This window comes from Dermochelys coriacea, chromosome 1, assembly GCF_009764565.3.
Source record: "Dermochelys coriacea isolate rDerCor1 chromosome 1, rDerCor1.pri.v4, whole genome shotgun sequence".
NCBI lineage: Eukaryota > Metazoa > Chordata > Testudines > Dermochelyidae > Dermochelys > Dermochelys coriacea.
This window is the reverse complement of record NC_050068.2, coordinates 187,100,959-187,121,919: the sequence shown is the minus strand read 5'-3', so window position 1 is coordinate 187,121,919 and position 20,961 is coordinate 187,100,959. Positions and strand designations below refer to the sequence as shown.

Sequence of the window (20,961 nt, the reverse complement as noted above, 5' to 3'; positions counted from 1 at the left end):
CTAGCTAGATTAATGCTAGCTTTGGTATGTCTAATCAAGCTGCAATCACCTTTTGACTGCAATATAGATAAAACTAGAGTAGGAAGGTAGACTTCTCTCCTGTCTTTCAGAAAAAGTCAGGGAAAACAAGATTTAGCATTCCTGATACCTATTGCTGATTTTTTAAAAAGGCTCCAGAGGTGATGCGCAATTAGAGGCCAGTAAGCCTAAATTCACTACCATGTAAATTGGTTGAAACTATAATAAAGAACAGAATTATCAGACACATAAATGAATGTTATATGTTGGGGAAGAGTCAATACGGCTTTTCTAAAGGGAAATTATGCCTCACCAATCTGTTAGAATTGAGTGGGTCAACAAACATGTGAAGGAGCGTGTACTTTCAGAAAGCTATTGACAAGGTCCATCACCAAAGATTCTTAAGCAAAGTAGGCAGTCATGGGATAAGAAGAAAGGCCCTCTCACTGATCACTAATTGGTTAAAAGATAGGAAACAAAGAGGAGGAATAAATGGTCAGTTTTCACAGTGGAGAGAGGTAACTAGCAAAGAATCTGTACTGCAACGAGTGCATTTCAACATATTCATAAATGATCTAAAAAGGGGGTAAAGAGCGAGATTTCAAAGTTTGCAGTTGATACAAAAACATTCAAGAGGGCAGTCAGTTTTGGATTTAACTATGAGTTAGAAAGGGCTCGCGCTAAACTGAGTTACTGGGCAACAAAATGACAAATTAAATGTAATGTTGATAAACACAAGGTAACGCACATTGGAAAACATAACCCCAACTATACATGCAGAATGATGGGATCCATCATCTAAATTAGCTGTTACCACTCAAGGAGGAGAGCGTGGAGTCATTGTGGCGAGTTCTCCGAAAACATCTGCTTAGTGGGCAGCAGCAGCAGCCATCAAAAAAGCTAAGAGCGGGTTAGGAGCCCTTAGGAAAGGAACAGACCAGCGAACAGAACCTGGCATAACGCCGCTCTATAAATCCATGGGGAGCCCAGGGAGCAGCTCTTGCAAAAGCAGGGGGGCAGCCCTACCCCCTGCTGTTACGCCACCCCGGCAATAGCCATGCAAAAAAATTCTCGAGGGGGGCAGGGCGCCTGGGGCAAACCTGGGGCGCTTCCCCCAGAGCCCCGGGCACCAAACGGCCCCCGCAGCCTGGGCCCGGGGGCTGCGAGGAGCGGGAAGAGCACGAGGCGCAGCAGCAGCAGCTCGCGCGCGCCGCGGCTGGGCGAGTCAGGGGCCCCGTCGCCGCACACCGGCCCCTCCCCCCACGTGACCAGTTTGTTTATGTTTTACCTAACCAGTAGCAGGGTGTGGGAGTGCCGCTTTAATCCCGCCTCCGCCCGCCCAGTGCGAGTTGTTATTGGAGGAGATTCCGAAGGGGGCCTTATTCATTGGCTTACATATGAGTGACTCCTTCCACCGCCCAGAGCTGGGGTGAGAATCGGTTATGTTTACAACCGACGGACTTCGTGCCCATTCGCCCCGCCCTCTGGCAGAGCTCATTGGCGGACAGGAGAGGGCGGTGTGCGCCCATTGGCTGAAAGCAGAATGACCGCGCCCCACTGCAGCACCGTTCCGCCTCCAACGCGCCCTCATTGGTGGAGAGGGCCGGGTGGCGGGTGCCCATTGGCTGAGAGTGGTGTGGCCCCGCCCCTTCAGGAGGAAGCCGCTTGGCCACCCGCGGCGAGCCGGGTTAGTTACGATCTCAGCTATGAGGCGGCCGCTGCTCCTCCTCCTCTGGGCGCTGGTGGCCGGCGCGGGGGCCGGGATCCCCCCGCACGAGGACACGGCGCGCGTGGCCCGCTACGTGGTTCACCAGTGCGACTGGGGCGCGCTGGCCACGCTCTCCGCGCGCGAGCCGCTGCGGGGCCGCCCCTTCGCCAACGTCTTCTCGCTGAGCGACGGGCCGCCCGGGCCCCGCGGCAGCGGCGTCCCCTACTTCTACCTCACCGCGCTCGAGGTGTCCGTGCAGGACCTGCAGGTGAGCGCGGCGCCGGGCCCCGCCGCCCCGGCTGGGGAGGGTGGGCACCGGGCCCGCAGGGCTGGGGCTGGGCGCAGCGGGCGATCGCTGACCCGAGTCCGTGCAGTGGGGCTCGCGTGCCTGCCACTGGATCGCCGCCGCCACGCCGGGGCCATCTGCCCCCGCCCCGCTGCCCCTCAGTGAGTCAGTGTCTGGCGCTGGTGAAATGCTGCGGGGCGGGGGCGCGTCCCGGGCCAATGTGCAGTGGCCGAGCTCACCTAGGCCGGTGTGTCTCTTCTGTGCCACTCAGAGGGGATACAGCTTGATCGAGCAGCCCAGGGGGCTGGGTCTGCTATTCCAGGCTTACAGGGGAGCTCCTGATGAGCATCCCCTTCCTCCCCCATTTGTGAGTGGCGTTATGCCCCTGCTGCGATATCCTGTCTACACACATCGCAGGCCTGCCGGTTGTGGTACACGTGAGAGCTCACACACTGAAGGCGTCTCAAGCATCCCAAGATTGCCAATTCCTTTTGAAGAGTAAAGGAAGTTTATATTGAGGTCAATCTTAATTTGGAGAAAGAGAACAGGAGGACTTGTGGCACCTTAGAGACTAACGAATTTATTAGAGCATAAGCTTTCGTGAGCTACAGCTCACTTCATCGTAATGCATGCGATGAAGTGAGCTGTAGCTCACGAAAGCTTATGCTCTAATAAATTTGTTCGTCTCTAAGGTGCCACAAGTACTCCTTTTCTTTTTGCGAATACAGACTAACACGGCTGCTACTCTGAAACCTTAATTTGGAGGTTACTCGCAAACATCCTTGCCCAACAAGTTTCATAATTGGTGATAATAAGCAAGATAATCATCATCTTATGGTATGCGGAAATGGCGAGATGCATCACTCCTTTATTGCAATTATCCTTTGCTTAGCATCCTTGCAAAAGCTGCAAATATTGGTGCGTGCAAATTTGAAATAAAAGTAGGGATAGTGGTGTATGAATTAACTCAGACATTTGAAAAAACAGCCTAACTTCCTAACCTACTTGCTGCTAATATATTTGTAGTATGTGATATTTTCTTCAGGAGTTGGAACATTGTTTCCTCTGCGACTACTATGACTTGAGTGCTGATTAAAATAGCCATTATGGAATACAAGATCCGGAGACATCAGAAGTATAAAGTGAAGACAGTGAAGCTGCTAAATGTATAGAAGAGGACTGGAATGTTGCAAGCAGCCAGAAAAGTAATCTCTAGGCAACTCTCCTCAAACATGTCATGGTCATCTATGACAAAAATGCACCAATAAACGAAACTGCTGAAGCTCCAAGAGGGGGCACTGAGTAAAGAAGCAGAGGACTCCAAAAAGATCAAAAAGAGGAGGGTGGGCACCAAATGAGCCACAAAGGACTTGGGAGCTGAAAAAGTGGCACTGTTGGGCTAAAGCAACCAAGGGTGTGTCTACACTTCAGGACAACAACAACAACAAAAAAACCAGGCAGCTAGTCTCGGAGCCCGGATTGACTGAATTGGGCTCACGGGCCTTGCACTATGAGGCTAAAAATATCAGTGTGAATGTTCCCACTTGGTCTGGAGCAGTGGTGGGCAGCATGCGGCACATCAGGGTAAGCTGATTGCGGGCCATGAGACATTTTGCTGATGTTGACCGTCCCCAGGCATGGCCCCCCCGAGCTCCCAGTGGCCGCAGTTTGCTGTTCCTGGCTGATGGGAGCTGTCGGAAGCAGCGGGCGAAGTGATGGGCTGCATGCGGGGCGCAGGTTGCCCACCACTCGTCTGGAGCCTGGGCTCTGAGATCCTCTCACTGGGTTTGAGAGCCCGAACGGGAACATATACGCTGCTATTTTTAGCCCTGTTCCATGAGTCCAAGTGAGTTGGCATGGGATCTAAGATTTGCTGATTCAGAGTCTTTTGCAGTGTAGATGTGCCTGAAGAGCTTCAGAGATGCTCAGACCCAAATACTTACTAAATTCATTTATAACTGAAACAAAAGGCATATGAGAGCAAACTGAGACAAAGAGTCAAAGCAGCAACCACTGAAAGTCCCTAACTAGCTCCTGCCAAACTTCTTTTCTTGGCTTGGTGAAGAATGAACTAACTAGACTGATTTAGCGCGCTTAAGGCGATAGCAGTAGTTGGTTGTATGTACCAGGGCTTTGGAGCTGTGCTCTGGCTCCACTCCAGCTCCAGGCAAAAACCTGCTGCTCCGCGCTCCAACTCCAGGCTCCGCTCCAAAGCCCTGGTATATACAATGCAGTAGAGGAGGGGACGGGAGAGGTTTTGTGCACTAGTCACTGCTACTACTTTCTGTAAAGAATTTTAAAAGTAGTAGAAGTGTGTCATGATTCCCACTGGGGGCATGAGATCCAAGAATGAGGTACCAATAGTGATGGTATTGTTTAAAGAAATTATTAAACTATGTAATACCCAGGATGGTGCTACTTATTTTTACATGTCTGCACACACTCAAGTCCCTGCTGAAGAGTGCAGTCTAAAAAAACACAGATTTGGAGGAGAATCCAGTACATGACTTCCCCCTCTCTTCACTCCTGTTTTCCTTGTAAAGAAAACTAAAACATGGGCAAAACACTCATGAAGTTTTGTTTTAGCCGTTGCCTATATATCTAATGCCAATTTGCCTCTTGAATTATCTGTCTGTAGTCCTCACCTGGTTGGTTTGAATGCTTTGTAATTACCATTTTTCCCTTTTTAATTTCTATTTGTAATATTTCATTTATGAAACTGTTTGTTTTAAGAAATATGGAGGTTTGATCAAACACTGCATTTTATGACCCCCGCCTAACTGTTTTGACACTGTTTATTTCAATAGGCTCTTTCCAATCAGAAAGCTCCCCCACAGATGATGTATTCTCTTATCTCTATTCTGCTGTTGCAGCACAGAGGTCAACTGTTCGGTTCACCATCGCATAGAGACCTGTGCCAGCAGATAACACCAAATAACTATGATTCAGCTTTTTTTGGAGTTGATCAACTTGAGCATTTGCACTGTCATAGTCTCGTGATGGCTGTAGTTCCATAAATGCAGTGGGAACTTGTATAATGCTTAGGTCATTTAAATTTTTTTGCTGAAATAAGCTATTCTAATAGAATTTCCCAGATGCACATTGAACTCTTAGTTGTGTTTGGGGGGAGGTGTGAAATATAATGTCAAATTATATAAATAATCTAGTGTTTTGAAAGGAGACTTCAGATTCTGAAATCAAAGAAATGCACAAGAAAGTTGGAAACTTATACAGACCTACATAAAGTTTGTGCAAATATCCTTCCTTCTCTGCCTAGCTAAAAGCTCTACAGATCTTTGCAGTTACAAAACTAAATTCATTTGGGACCTGATTTAGATATGAAGCTTGTCCTCAGGAGATAGAAGCCTTAATAATTTCTACTTTATCAGTTAGAGGACCAGAACTTACTTAAATTTTGCCCTTTTCTGAAGTCAATTACTGCTAACCTGGTACCTGAAACCAAACTGAGAGGAACGAGGCTTATCTTCTATTATTGGTTAAACAGACTTGTAAACAAACATGAGTCCTCCACCATTGGATCTGCATTGATGGACTCTTGTCCCTGTGTGGAATCCCATTGACCAGTAGGGCTTTGCATGGGTGGAAGGGGCTGCACATGTAATTTGACTACAACATTGGGGGGAGGGTGTTATAGTCTTTTAAATATTGAAAATGAAGAAGTTCATGTGAAAGTTCACTCCATGATGGGAATGCAGTTCTCTGAAGTACTGTATTCCCCCTCTGGCCCCACTTTGGAGAGATAACATTGGTTGGATTGTTTGTTTCCTGACAAACACTTAGGGCCTGACTACATTAGGTGGCCTTTGCACTGATATAGATACACTACTCCATTTTAAAGCAGGCCTTGCATTGTTGCAATGCGTCTTGGTTTCAGATGCAACATATCTATACCAGGAATTTGTATCCATATAGGTAATGTGGTCAGGACCCCATAACCTGTACCTTAAATGTACACTGACTTTTACCGCCTCCACATCTAGCTTTGGAAGAAAAACTGATTTTCCTGATCTGGATTCTTACTACAAAAGCTTCTATGTAAATTTCTTGATGTTTTCAACAAATTAATTTTTGTAAAATTTAAAAAATCTCCATGCATGTGTTGACAACTACTAAGTTTGACAAGTTATAGTTAAGGCATTCTCATCATATCAGCTTTTGGGCCTTTCTAACTTCTTCTTGGACAGACACTTGTTATGCTTATTTTTAGGCGAAAAGGGATATTTTTTTTTTTTTAAACTAGGTAGTAAGTCTTTCAGATATGTTTGTGCTTCCAGAATGGAGTTGAGGGCTTTTTATTTTAAACAGTTGAAGTTGCTTTCAAATAGATTTTTACACTCCTAACTTAAACTGGATTTTTAAAACTAGCTTCAAATGTTGATGGATTTGAGAATATATAGATCATGCGTTAAATTCAGGTGTTAATAAGGCCCATTTTTTGAGGCCTCCAATTGTACGTTAGACAAATTTTCCTGTTAGAACCTTCTAAACCAGGGGTCTCAAACTCAAATGACCACAAGGGCCACATGAGGACTAGTGCATTGGCCCAAGGGCCGCATCACTGACACCCCACGCTTGCTGCCCCTGGCCCCTTCCAAGGGCCCACTCCACCCCTTCCATGAGGCCCCACCCCTGCCCCCATTCCAACCCCTTCCCTGAAGTCCCCACCCCAATTCCGCCCCCTCCCTGCCCCCAGGGGGAGCAGAAGGTGTGTGGGGTGTGGTGGGGGCTCAGGGCAGGGGTGTGGAGTGTAGGAGGGGTGCAGCATGGGATCAGTGTGCAGGGTGCGGTAGGGGGCTCCGGGCAGGGGGTTGGGGTGCGGGATGCAGGAGGGGTTCGGAGTGGGGGCTCCGGCCTGGCACCGCTTACCTAGAGTGGCTCCAGGGTGGCAGCGGCGTGCACCGGGGCCAGGGCAGGCTCGCTGCCTGCCTGCCCTGGCCCCGCGCTGCTCTGCTCCGCTCCAGGAAGCAGCCGGAACCACGTCCGTGGGGGAGGGGGCACACGGCTCTGTGTGCTGCTCTTGCTGCTCCTCCAGGTACCTCCCCTGAAGCTCCCATTGGCCGCGGTTCCCCATTCCTGGCCAATGGGAGCTGTGGGGGGCGGTGCCTGGAAGCAAGAGTTATGCATGCAGCCCTCTTCCTCTCCCCCCACTCCCCAGGGCCGCAGGGGCATGGTTCTGGCCGCTTCAGGGAGCGGCGTGGGGCTCGTGGTGCCACGGGGTTGTCAGACGGGCACACGGGAGCTTGGGAGGCCGCACGAAAGAACCCCGTGGGCCCCATTTGGGCCGTGTGTTTGAGACCCCTGTTCTAAACTCTGTGGTTTTCCAGACCTATTCAGAGGCCATTTATCTAGGGCAGTGGTCTCCAAGCTTTTTTGATCGCGCACCCCTACCAGTAAAAAATTTTTGAGCACGCACCCCCAATATATGTATATTTATGTATAAATTCTATACATGTACTACTGTACTAATATATTATGTAAATTATAAAACATACACAAAAAATAGAAATTAAAAGACGATAAGATAAAGATAAAATAAACTTTTTAAACTTTTTTATTTTATTAACGGTACAAAAAACCTTTTTGCTCTCACTAAAAAAATTGTTAATTAAATTTATTATTTTTGAAAATATTGGTTTAACGCTTTGTGATACAGCAGGTGCTCAGGGTGGGAGGTGGGGTCTGAGAGGGAGTTAGGGTGTGGGAGGGCGCTTAGGGTGGGAGTGTGGGAGAAGCTCAGGGTTGGGGCAGGCAGTAGGTGCAGAGCACTTACCTGGGGCAGCTCCTGTTTGGTGCAGGGGGTGTGCAGGTGGCTCTGGGCCGGAGGACTCAGGGCTACCTCCCCCCTTTTTTTCCCCCTGGTGGTGCTTCTCCTGTCGCCCAGCCCTTTTGCTCCAACGGCGCTCCTCCTGTTGCCCCCCCCATCGATCGTCTTGCACACCCCACTTTGGAGACCACTGATCTAGGGTTTGAAATTAAGTAGTTTTAGAAGAGTAATATAACTAGAATATGAAGGTGGTGACAAATGGTAACTTTTTTTTTCTCACTGTGCATTTTCGGTACTACCTGGAACTTAATTTTCGGACAATCATTCAGGGATGAGTATTTACCAGAGATATTTTTTACCAGATAAAATCAAGATTTTTACAACCCCAGGAAAAACTAGCTAGTTCCTGTTTAAGGCATTTAAAAAAAAAACACAACTGTTTCAAACACACACCAGATTACACATATTTTTAGTTACTTATTCAAATCGTGGTTACATAAAACAATAGACTTGTAGATTAATTTAGGATTGTACAAATAAAAAGTAAAACTGCAGAGGGTGTAATATTAATGTATGTAACTATAATACTAAACATTGGAATGTCTGTATACATAGTGGTTTGGTATTTTTCAAGGAAATTATACATATCATGACTCATGTTAGTTTTCAATATTGCATAAACAAAGGTTGAAAACATTAGATACAAAAAACACCAATAATGCAGAGTTATGGGCTTGAAGCATGACGCATGCAGAGTTGCAGACTACAGTCCAGCATTCTGTAGCAGAAGACCAGCTTTGATGTAGTGGATAGACTGAGCCTATTCCTCAGTTTTGAATGGATATATCCATAGTTTGAAAAGATGCATTCTGAACTTGGTGGACACTGATGCAATTATTTTAAACTGGGTTTAGGCTGGTATTCACCAGCACCTGGCATTTCCTGGGAAATTGACAACCCTGCAATCATTTTATTTTAACAAACTTAGTTATGTAATGCATTGTTTTGGGACAGCTTTGCCAATTACCTTACTGCTTGTATTTCAGGTGGATGCAAATGCCTCCCTAACAGTGTCTTTGGCACAGACTCCTTACTGCAAGAAGAAAGGCTATGATCCCCAGAATCCCCTGTGTGCCCACATTATCTTCTCTGGGACAGTTGATAAGGTAAACAACTGAAAGTCTGCACTGAACAGGACAGTATTGTGTACAAAGCAATACTCTTTAGTGAACAGAGAATAGGAATCTGTACAGAAGTGTAACATTACATACTTGACAGAAAAGATTCAAACTAATCTAATGATTCAGGCTAAGCCCTTTGATGATGTAGCAACCTAGCTCATAGTTTGCATTAGTAGATTTAAGTCACAGCTTCTGACTAATACTCAAAGTATCACTGAGAGTCTCTAGAGAGAATTCTATAGAGCTGTTCTTGGCAGAGCTTCTACAGTGAGGGAAGTCTGTGGTTCTTTTTTTAAGAACTAACAAAGGTTCAGCCAAGGTTCAGTCAGTGCAAAATAACTTGATACCATGTTAAGTGCTCAGTCCAGTTTTAAGTGACCTGAATGATTAGGCTTCTACCACTTTGATTGGTTAACAGCTAGTATGAGGCATAAAATTGTAGGAGTTTAAAGATGGAGTTTAAAGATTCCGATTTAATGTTTTTGGTAATTAGGTGCCCAGAAGATACAACTGCACCTGGAATATTGCATCAGCCATGTAGAAAGGATCTACTACAGTGGTGGGCAACCTGCAGCCTGTCAGGGTAATCCGCTGGCGGGACGTGAGACAGTTTCTTTACATTGACTGTCCACAGGCACTGCTGCCAGCAGCTCCCAGTGGCCGTGGTTCGCCGTTCCCGGCCAATGGGAGCTGCAGGAAGCGGCGTCCAGAATGAAACAAGAATAAGGAGATGGCCCCCAAAAATATGCATGATAAACTTGTTTTTAATACACAGTACATTATTGAACCACTGCAGAACTATTTACAAAAGACAGTACCGTCAGGCTGCAGTTTGCATAAATTAATAGCTACTATTGCTGGTTACTCTCTCTTCAGACAGGGATTTGACATCTTTTGCCAGAGTCTTAGTTTTAAAGGAACTAATATAACTTTCTCATTTTTGCTGAAACTTGCTTGTTTATCATAATAATGAAGCTACCATCCCTGCTCCCTACCCTGTGTTTCCTAAAAGTTGTTTCTGTATCAATATTAAGTTATCCACTTGAGAAGTAGAATTAAACCAGGTACTGCATCATTGAGACAGTCACCTTTTTCAGCTCTTGTAGAATGTGTTTTATAGAGATGTCATTTCTAAAGCGTACTAATGTGATGTACAATAATTGCTCCATGTAAACATTGCTGTGTGCTTTAATGTAGTGCACATGAATAGGGTCTACCTGGACCAATTACTGTGCAATACGTTGGTGTGCTTTAGAAACCGCACCTCTGTAAAGCACAGTGTCCCATGATGTAGTCAAGCCTTTGGCTACCATTACCTAGCCTTATTAGTGTCTCAAAGATTTACCTATGATTTTCCCAAACAGTGTAGTTTCTGAGGCCAATCTTTGTACCCAAGCAAAATTATTATCTCTTCGTAAAGATATTACCTTACTATTCTTTGTCTGAAACTAGCTTTTCTCTTATGGGGGAAAGAACTTAATCTGTAGCTGAAGTAGTACTTTATTGTGGCCAGAAGAGCAATGGAAATATCAAATGTTCTTAATTTCGAAAGAGATCAAACTAGTAAGTAAACAAGTGTCAATGATATCCAGTAAACATACTCAAGAACGCTCCTCTTCTTCAGGTGAAAGAAACTGAATATCCTAGAAGGAAACTTGCAAAGCTGCTATATGGCTCTCTCTCTTACTTTTTATTCACTATTACCAAATGATTGGTCTCTTCGGCATTAGTTGTTATTTTAAAGAAATAATATTGAATAAATGCAAACTTTCATGGAGTTCATCTTTCTCCTCACTTTAAATTGTCATACATCACTCAAGGTTTAGTGCTTTTCTATGGATATTATTTCTCTCTTTGGATAATATTTAATTATAACAGTTACTGCTTGTTAATTTCCAGAGGTGATACTTAGAATGGTGGATATATCCATGCTACAGAGGAATTCCTGTTGGTACATGTATCTAGCTTTCTGGGGCAAACCTCAATCTGTTGAATCCTCCCTGTCTGGGTGGATGTGGGGTACTATAATTTGAGAGGGAAACTTATTTTACTATCATGTTAGTAGAATATTCTTATTGGCAGTTGATTCTAAATGCCTCTAAATTAGTCTTTTACCAATGAAGTTTACATCTTTTGTAATATGTTGCTGGTTACTTGTTAGGTGAATGATACAGAAGCTGTCTTTGCGAAGGTAGCATTATTCAGTCGACACCCTGAGATGGCAAGCTGGCCTCGAGATCATAACTGGTTCTTTGCCAAATTCAACATCACCAATATCTGGGTCCTGGACTACTTTGGTGGGCTGAAAACTGTGACTCCACAAGAATATTACAATGTCACACCTTGGTAAGTTCCTAAGTTTGTCATATACTTGTCTATCTCATACCGGAAAACTGCAAACTTAGTCTCAGAACAGCCCCATCAGAGACAGCAGATATGAATGGTGTTCTTGGGTGGTTTTTTTTTTTTTTTCCTTGTTGATATCTTTCTCCCAAGTGATTTAAGTGGATGTTCGTCCCTCATGTAAAGAAATTGCTATAAGGTGAATATTCCTGTTGATCGATCCCTGAGAGACAAAGCTTTCCCTTCAATAGTTTCCTTCCTTTCACCCTTCTGTATGCACTTCTTGGTATGTGAGCAGGAATTCTACCCATTTGTAATCTTAGCCAGAGGGGTATCTACTAAAAGTTGTGAAATACAAAAGTTTGGGACACTTTCCTTTTAAAGAAGGATCATTATGGACAGCTGTAATTGTATCTCTAACTTAAACATAATTTCCAGGGGGAAGGCTCTTTTGGAAGGAGCACTGAGACACAGTGCTGTCTCTATATTAAGTGCAGGATGGAAAGATATCTTGTTTGGTGTACTGGTTAAGAATTGTGAGAACACTCAAATGCACTCATGCTAGGATGTGGTTCTTACTGTTTGATAGATCGTTGTACCGGTTGCTGGATTATTCTAAGGCAGAATACTCGAGTCATACACAACGCCTAAAGTCTCTTTTCACAATACTGGGTGTCTACAAGTCCTGCTACATAACCTTTATTCAATGGGACAGAAGGCTGCAGAATGAAGTTCCAAAATGTTTCTTGATATAACTTTTTTTACCTATACATTCAACTTAATAATTCTTCTTATTTTTATCTTCTTGTAGGTAGAAGAAAATCCTGGATATTATGGGCATACAAACTAAGTTCCTGGCCTTTCGCCATGCTTTCTGTTTCAAGGGAAACTATCTTCTCATTAACTCCTAGAGCTCAGTTAATATGGCAAAAAAAAAATCACAGATGTGCTCAATTTTTAATGAGCTTGCTTTGGGTATACTCCCACCTGTTTGTATTCACATCTCACAAACATTTGTGTGATTGAGCTTGTACTGGCAATAATGATGATCACACAAGTGAATTTCCAAATCTCGTGCGAGTATGCCGGTTGAGGAAAATGTGTTAATCGGGACATAGCCCTGGGTAGGCCACACCCAAGCCTACACAAATCTGAGCCCACGTGAATCCCTTCCCTCCCCTGTTCCAGGGAATGGAGAAGGAAATGGAAAGTCTCTGTTCTTCCCTCCTCTCCTTAACTTTTCTGGATTGGCTAGTAACTGCCTCCCCCAACAGGGAGGGAGGGGGCCTACTAGTAGGGGGAACACAGCTGCCCTGCATGGTCATATAAAGACACATTATAGCCCCCAGGGACTCGGGAGGGTGGAGTGCTGTGCACCCAGTGGCGTCAGGGATCGGCGCCAAATGGCGTTAGCTACAGAACAGAGAAACAGGCTGCTGCTTCTGCCATGTGAAGCCCAGTCTAGCTCTCTCATCATTGCCCATCTCCATAAATTGGGGCCCCGTCAAATTTCTGTTCCTAGCTGTGCTACTGATGTTAATCACAACTAATCAGCACAGTTTAAAGCATATGTCTGAGCACAAACAGTTTTGCAAATATCAATCTGTATGGTTTTAAACAATTATGTCTAATAAATAAGGCTAAGATTTGGTCATGGGTGTTTTTAGTAAAACTCAGAGACAGGTCACAGGCAATAAACAAAAATTCAGGGCCCTCACTTGTCCATGACTTTTGCTATAAATTCCCCTGAGTAATTCTTAGCTGTTCCTAGGGTGCTGCTGTTTGGACAGCCCTGGGGTCAGTTGCACTGGCCGCTGCAGCTGTGGATGTCATGGAGGTCACAGAATCTGTGACCCCTGTGACAGACTTGCAGCCTTATTAATAACTCGGGTTATGATTTGTTGTGGATTGTCTGCATGCAGAAAAGGGCTAAGTTTATCTAAAACTACTTGAGTATTAGCTCAGTTGTGCACATTTCTGTGCCTTAATTAAATCATTTCTGTTTGTGGGCTCTCTGATATTTTAAGAAGTTCTCTCTTTCTAGTTATGTTCTGGGTCATAGTCTTTGAGGCAGAGTAAACTGTAACCAGCTACATTCTTCAGTGTGGCCCAGGGCTGACATCATCTAGAATATGGAATTAACTAATCACATCAAGTTGGAGAGTGAATTCCTGGGGACCTGAAGGCTCCAGGAACCTCAGTTGCACATTATTGATGCGTACAGCTGCAGTCTGAAACACTTTCTGTTTAGGTACTTGTATAGCTCTCATCATTATAATACAGTGATACTTAGACCTCAGTGGTTCAGGAGCCAGATTTGCGATCAACATTACCCAAAAGGGCTGCAGTAGTGTGAATTCCTTGTTTCGTTTACTGTTCTCACAGCAAAACGATTGACCAGATAGTCTACAATTGGTTAATAATATAGTAAAAGAATCCTGATTGGTTAATAACTTAGATTTGAAATCACAATGTTTTAATATCCTGTACTGCAGAGAGTCACAGGAGACACGTTGAAGAGCCATTCATGGCTCCGAAGCCTCAGTCTGAGTATCACTGCTATAGTGTGTGTCTCTTATAAAAACGGAATGTATCCCTCAGGCTCCTGACAAGTTGCTGACATAGCTTTAAGTTGGGCAAAGCTTATGTGCCCTTAATTCTTTACAAATAAGATGCTATGAATAGTGAAAATGTCTGATACTTACTGTCAGTTACTAATTCTTCTGCTATTGAAAAGTTCACCATATGAATGTTAAATCCAGTCTTCATTCTGGAATTCCTCTTCTAAGGCCTGGTCTACACGAGGGGGGGAGTGAATCTATCTAAGTTACGCAACTTCAGCTATATGAATAATGTAGCTGAAGTCGACGTACTTAGATCTACTCACCACAGTGTCTTCGCTGCAGTGAGTCGACAGCTGACACTCCCCCGTCGACTCTGCCTGCACCTCTCTTTCTGGTGGAGTACCCGAGTTGACGGGAGTGTGCTTGATTTATTGCATCCTGACTAGATGCGATAAATCGACCCCTGCTGGATTGATCGATGCCCATTGATCCTCTGGGTAATGTAGACAAGTCCTCATTACTTGTCCCCTACATAGCATTTGGCTTGTGAGTTTAGTGTAGGCACTGTGAAAAAGGGGTCCATTATTTACTAGTAGTGTCTAACTTCTGAATCCATGAAGAAAAGTCTTTTGCTTTATAAATCTAATCAATTGATAGTTGAACAACTTTATTTTCTCCCAACAATAGAACTGGTTTGTGAGGCAGGTATTTTTAAGCATATAAGGAACTTTTCAGTGAGTAACCCAAAAGTGGGGAAGAGGTTTATGAAATGTAGTATAGCTGTTTCATCCTTTTGAAGTGGTCTTAGTTCACATTAGCTAATGAAAACACTTATGAAAAACTTAGTTCCTTGCTCTTTGTGTCCCTCCGTCAAGCAGAATTGAATTACAGAATTAAGCCTGTATTTGTGTCCTATCTGATCTCCCAAGTGCTAAGTTCACAGGAAGTATCAGAAAGGACCACCTCAGCAGATTAATTTAAATTGAGCTTATAATGAGGAAGTATTGTCTGGTGGCTAGAGCAAGGGACTTGAGAATCAGGATGCCTTAGTGAGTCATAGCAGGCACAGAAATAGAACAGTGTCCATAGTTAAATTGTGTAACCTCTCCTCTATAGCGTGGCTGTATTACTATTTACCTTATAAAGTGTTGGAAGATTTGTAAATCACTTTGATTATCTCTGATAAATTATCAGTCTGCTGTAGGTAAACTTCCTTTTCCTTCTATGTAAAGGGAAAATCTAGCCAGGTTACTACATTTTGAAACACTTTTGGTAAACTAATTGGGAAGATAATTGGGAACTGAGGAAGCTTGCAATTTGGAAATGACTCGTGCTGGATAGATAATGCTGAATCTAGATGCAGAATGAGCAAATAATTTTATGTTTAAATATATATTTTAAAAAATTGGAGAGCTCTCAAGTGACTCTAAATTGTCAGAAGGACTCATTGCATCCATTCCAATGGAAGTCCTTGGATGTTCTTCTTGTGCTTCAGGAGAGTGACTTATGACTCAGTATATTTTATTCTGTGTGAACAACCTCTGGTGCTGGACATTCATAACAATTAAAATCTATTTTTATGGTAAATGGTGTTTGGTTTAGTTATTTCACAGGATTTACTAATTTTTTCCACTCCCCCCGTTCTTGCCATGGAGCTGTGGATGTGGATTGCCAGAAGGAATGGGGAATCTGCTCTGTCAAAGCCTGGCTTGCTCTGTCTGGCTTTATGCCTCCATATTCCTTATTCCTTCCCTACATTAATGCTGTCACTTTGTGGTAGTCTGGAGAGCGATCTGATCTTATCTGGGGGTGGGGAGAAGGTTTCATTCACATAAACCAAGACCTAAAGATGTTATGCTATACTGGGGAAAGGAAAGATTCTTTGGGTCAACACTAGACCTAATAGGCAACAAGTCTGATTTGCCCATTCCTCTTTCCATATTTTACCACATCTAAAACTATTCCACTGATTGTCCTTGTTGCTGACATTTTCTTATTTTCATGACTTTGTTTTTCACTTAAAGCCATTGCTCTGTATTTTACTAGTAGTGATCAAAGTGTATTCATCTTCCTCCTCTTGTGTATTAACCCTCTCAGTGTTTTGTGTAGTTCTGACCCCCAAGTGGTTTTTAAGACTACATTTTTCCATGTAAGGGATCATTGGGGTTGTTCTTACTGTCATTTTAGTTGATCACTGAAATGGGTCACTGTCTTGGTCTTTAAACCTTAAATGTGACTATCCTCCTGAGTGTTCTCTGTTAAGGTCTATAAGCAGTTATACTCTCTCCTTTGCCCCTGCCTAGCATGACAGTATCCTTATATTAGTCTTTTCTCCTTGCACAGATTCCTTTGCTGTTCTGTGGGTTGGGGTGGAACCATTTGTTACTACCTTCCCATAATATTACACAGTTATTTAGGATAAATTGGTTAATATTTTTTTCCAGTAGAGTCTATGGGGCAATTTTAGATAAGTAATGGAATTTTGGCCTACATTAGCACTTGGGGCAGAATACTAGGATGAATGCTTCTTCTGGAAGAGTGATATGACAACCAGAAGGATCTGGCCACAAATGCATTCTTCCTACCAAAGGTGCCCAGTGTAGGCCTCTGAGCTTCCAGGGACCTGGATCATCAGGACTAGCAATGGAATTTAAGACCAGAAGGGGACACCAGATCATCTAGTGTGACTTGTATCTCACGAGCCACCAACAGCACCTGCACGCTAAAGCAAATTACCAAAATTAGACCAAAGTATTACAGGTAACAGGAGACTAAACTATTACATGCTACAGGCAGAAAATAGGTAGGACCAAGGCTCCTGCAGTTGTAGGGAATCTTACCAAATAACCCATACCCATATGCTGTAGAGGAAAGGAAAAAACCCCAAGATTGCTGCCAGTCTAACCTTGGTGGAAATTCCTTCCTGACCTCACCCATATGGTGATCAGTTAGACCCTGAACATGTGAGGAAGAACGAACAAGCCAGAGAAGTGCCTGGAGAGAGAGAGAATGCTTGGTGCCACCTTAGAAGCCCTGGCTTACTTCATCCAATATCCCATCCCCAGTCTCTGATGCTCCAGAAGAAGATCAACCCTCCTCCTCCTCCTGCAGTACATTGGGAGCAGGACAGATCGGAAAGAGGAATAATGGAAAAAGCTTTCTTAATCCCTGCAGGTGACTGGCTGAAGCTTTTTAGGAACATAAGATAGAAACCAGATGGGAACCCTCCAGCTGAACTGAAGAGATTCTAGCTTAAGGTGCTAGGGTGGCTACAGGACTTGTAGAATATTTGAGTTGAAAAAGCTTTCACCAGGTCACTGTTAAGATAGCAAAATTGGCTGGAATCCAAGCTAGTATAAGATTTTTTTCCCCTGAAAGTAGTACTAATATCAGTGCTAATCCAGTGAAACATCTGACTTCCTTTCCTAAGGGATATGTAGCGGGATGGTCGCCCCGCTCTGGCCCTGAAGAGGTTAAAACAGCCCTGGGCAAGCCAGTAGTAAAAATAGCCCTGGAGAGGGCTACAGCTGGGAAAAGGGATTAAGAACAGCTGGTGGAAGCTGGCTATGTAGCTGACTACAGGTGTGGCTGGCTTAATCAGGGCTGGCCCTTATAAGAGGGCTGTGGACCATAAGCTGGAGTCTCACTCTAGCCCTGAAGCGGGAAGGGCTAGCTGCCTGATAGTGCAGGGCAGGGCAAAGCAAAGCAAAGCAAAGCAAAGGGAGCTGGGGAGTTTTAGCCTGGTAAACCCCCTGGCTGCAGTCCTTGGTAAAGGCCCAGGAAGGTACTGGGGCAGCCTGGGGATAGGCAGAGGCAGCTGGTCCTAACTCCTTGCCGATAAGTGGCCATTACACTGCAGTCTGCCCCAGTGAGTGGGGGTTAGATGACTGGCATTAGCCCTGAGGCAAGGTGGGTTTAGAGGGTTGGGGGTTCCCCAGGGAGGGGAGACCTAGAGTGTGGGGGTACTGCTGGGGCAGAACCCCAGGGTAAAGGACACTGGGATCTGGGAGGGACATGAATGCCAGTGGCAGGCGAGACACTGGCCTGCAGGGGGTGCTCCAAAGGCTGGAAAGAGCTCATTCCCAAGATGACCAGCAGGAAGCGCTGCACTGGTGAGTCTCACTTCAATACAAGGTGGTGGAGAACGTGGGCATAGGCGGTCCACCCCTGATAGTCCTTGCCCTGTCCCTTGTGTCGGACTATTGCCTGGATCAGAGACTTGAGCGACCAAGGGTGGAGAAAAAGGATGGACTATTTGGTTTAGTTATTTCACAGGATTTACTAATTTTTTCCACTCCCCCCCTGGTTCTTGCTTTGTAGCTGTGGATGTATCTTATTTGCCAGAAGGAATGGGGGATCTGCTCTGTCAAAGCCTGGCTTGCTCTAATGGAGCCTGTGTGGCCTGGCTTGCCAAGCAGCAAGCAGGATTGCTTCAGCTGCTGTGGGGGAGGGCATGTGGACCTCATTGGGGGCCTGGAGCTGGAGGCTGGTGCCAGGCCTAAAGACTGTTTCGCCTGTGGGCGACTGGGACACTACAGACATGAGTATCCCTACTGGGATGGAGCAAGGAAGCCCCACCCAGAAAACACAACCCCTGTGAGGTCAACGGGGGCTCCAAACTTGTTGGGCCTGTGGGGAGCCTGGGCACAGGAAGAGGGAGTGCCCCTATGGAACTCATAGGACCCAGGCTAGCCCTGATGTGGCCAAAGGAAGGCACTGGATGTGCTTCTTGTGTCAAAAGGGGGGCCAGGTAAGATGGTCTTGCCCCCAGAGAAAGAGGGGGAGGCTGGAGGATCGGGCTGGGTCCAAAACTGCCCCAAAGGAGGGAGTGGTGAGGACCAGGGCCCTAGAAAGGAGAGGGTCTGGGGCAGAGGGGCCCCAGATCAAAAGGGGAATCCATGTGGGGGTGAGACTTCAGTGCTACTTTTGTTTCCCAATCTGTGAGATGGGGTCATATTTATGTAGCTCACAGATGTGATGTTTTAACTGTTTGCAAAATGCTTGATAGCACCTTTCATTTGAGGATCTAAGAACTGAAGAGTATGGGGTAAACATGTCAAAACAGAAATGGAACAGAATAACCGTGTTAGTTTTGCAGTTTAAGTTGCGGTGTTTCAGGCAACGCTGTACCTTTGATCTTAAATTGCTATACATAATGTAGTCTGCCTATTTCCCAAAACAATAAATAAATTCTAGCTGGACTCTTTCTTTAGTCATCTAGTTAACTGTCATGTTTTAGAGTCATGCTTCCCTCCCTAGACACTATCTACCCAGCAAAACATACTCATTGGAGCTGTTTACAATATTGGTGTTTCCTGTCCAGTAACAAAAGCGGGAAGTACCAAACTTTAGTAAATTGTTGTCACTGTTGGCCACAAGAGGGTGCCATAGACTTTAGTTTCTTGGGTTGAGACATTTTCAAACTATTATAAATCCAGCTTAGAAGATTGCTGGGTCTGGGGTCAAATACGTAGAGTTCACTTCTCTAATGCTTTAAATTCTGTATCCTCTTGTCCACCAAAAAAGGCATTCTATTACAGCTATCTAATAAAACACTCATTCTTTTGTTTTTTGTCATTAATTTATGTTGTGAAAGGTGCTGGATTAGCAGCCCTGAAAATTAAAAGTTTTTTAAATTCACACACATCTAGCAGAGGTGGTGGCATCACAGATTTTCCCACACCTGTCTCAACCTTCTCCGGGAGAAAGCGCCACCAGTGGTTCACAGGTTTCCTTGTTCATTCAGTCCTTAGCACGTCTGCTGAATGGAGACAAACGCTGCTGACTGTAGTGGTGGTTTTGTCATGTGGACACTTGTCCACTAGCAAATGGACTGAGATATGTAAATCTCTTTTCCTAATGGTCAAATAGCCATTGGATAATTAACTTTTTTGTTTGCTGCGTATCTGCACCAGATTTGAACAAGTAGTCTAGAGTGTTATGAGGGGCTGTGGGCAAGCAGAGCAGGAGTCAGAAATCAGGCTGAATCAGGTACCAGAAAGTCAGAGCCCAAGACAGGCCAGAGGGCAAACCAGTTGTCAGTAGGCATGAAGCATCTGGTTACTGGAGGTCAGAGTCTGAGATGGGCCTGGGAATAAACCAAGAGTCCAGCAGGGTCAGAAGCCAGAGTCTGGGATCTCTCTCTGAAACCGCAGGAAGCCTGTATTGTTGCTCAAACAACTCTCTGGCATAGCTTCTGGCTTAAGTCCCAGTCAATCAGTAGGCTGCACGGAGCTGCCACTCAGGTCCTGCTAGGCAGTACTTCCTGCTGGGCCCAGCCTCATGTGGTCCTCCCATGGGAGTCTAGCCTACGCCTCCTGTGGTGATGTGGAGGCATCAGCAGCCCAGAACTCCCATGGTTCCAGGCTTTAGCTGTGCAGGCTCTTACACAGAGGAACAGTATTCAAGGAGATAGACCATTCAGCTCTTGAAATATTACTGAGACCTTGTTAGACTAGACATCTTGTTTTATGCTCCATCATGGCTGAGAAGCTCAATTCACCAAGTTCTAAGGTTAAACTCTTGGAGTTGGTCCAAAGGTTTCTCCAAAACAAGCACATGCTTCAGGTCAGGGTATAATAGGTAGGTGGCATCACCTGGGTTTCTGATGGGATGAAGGCATGTAGGTAGTAAGAGACCAGAGAAATGATAATTTGCTGTCATTGGAGGCTGGTTTATTTAATTTTTAATGCAAAGGACCTAGTTGCTATGATGATGGTTAACCTGCAAACCAATAAAAGTAATCGATTTGAAAATGTTTGTTTTAAAAATTCTCCCTGTTGCTAATTCTACATCTAGAGAGCCCTAATCATCCTCCCAGTTACCCACTAGATTCTAACTCTCATTATCAGCCTTGTGCATATAATCTTTCCAGTTTAAGTAGAATGGATGAGCCTCTCTGGAACTTCCCAGTGAAGCTTCTTAAGCAGCTGCTGAGTGAGAGGAGGTTGTTCCTCAAAAATGTTGCCTGGAGGGTAAAAAGGAACTAGACGTTAGGACAGGGGTTTTCGGGACAAATTTGTTGGTGGCCTTAGAGTGCAGCCATCAACTCTTGCTGGTTGCTGCTCTCACACTTT

The 20,961-nt window shown here is 44.8% G+C and overlaps 1 protein-coding gene across 2 annotated transcripts; it reads left to right on the top strand.

Moving 5' to 3' along the window:
- The first annotated feature begins 1,700 nt into the window (after positions 1-1,700).
- Positions 1,701-15,472, top strand: CREG1 (cellular repressor of E1A stimulated genes 1). 2 transcript variants are annotated; one of them, XM_038387952.2, is made up of 4 exons: positions 1,701-1,994; positions 8,844-8,963; positions 11,140-11,324; positions 12,133-15,472. In XM_038387952.2, exons 1-4 carry the CDS (start codon positions 1,725-1,727, stop codon positions 12,134-12,136), a joined length of 579 nt encoding a protein of 192 aa, XP_038243880.1. In that variant the 5' UTR covers positions 1,701-1,724; the 3' UTR covers positions 12,137-15,472. The 2 variants fall into 2 exon arrangements, with proteins under 2 accessions (XP_038243880.1, XP_043365971.1); XM_043510036.1 differs by having other exon boundaries at positions 1,703-1,994; positions 11,140-11,328; positions 12,133-12,243.
- The last annotated feature ends 5,489 nt before the right edge of the window (positions 15,473-20,961 follow it).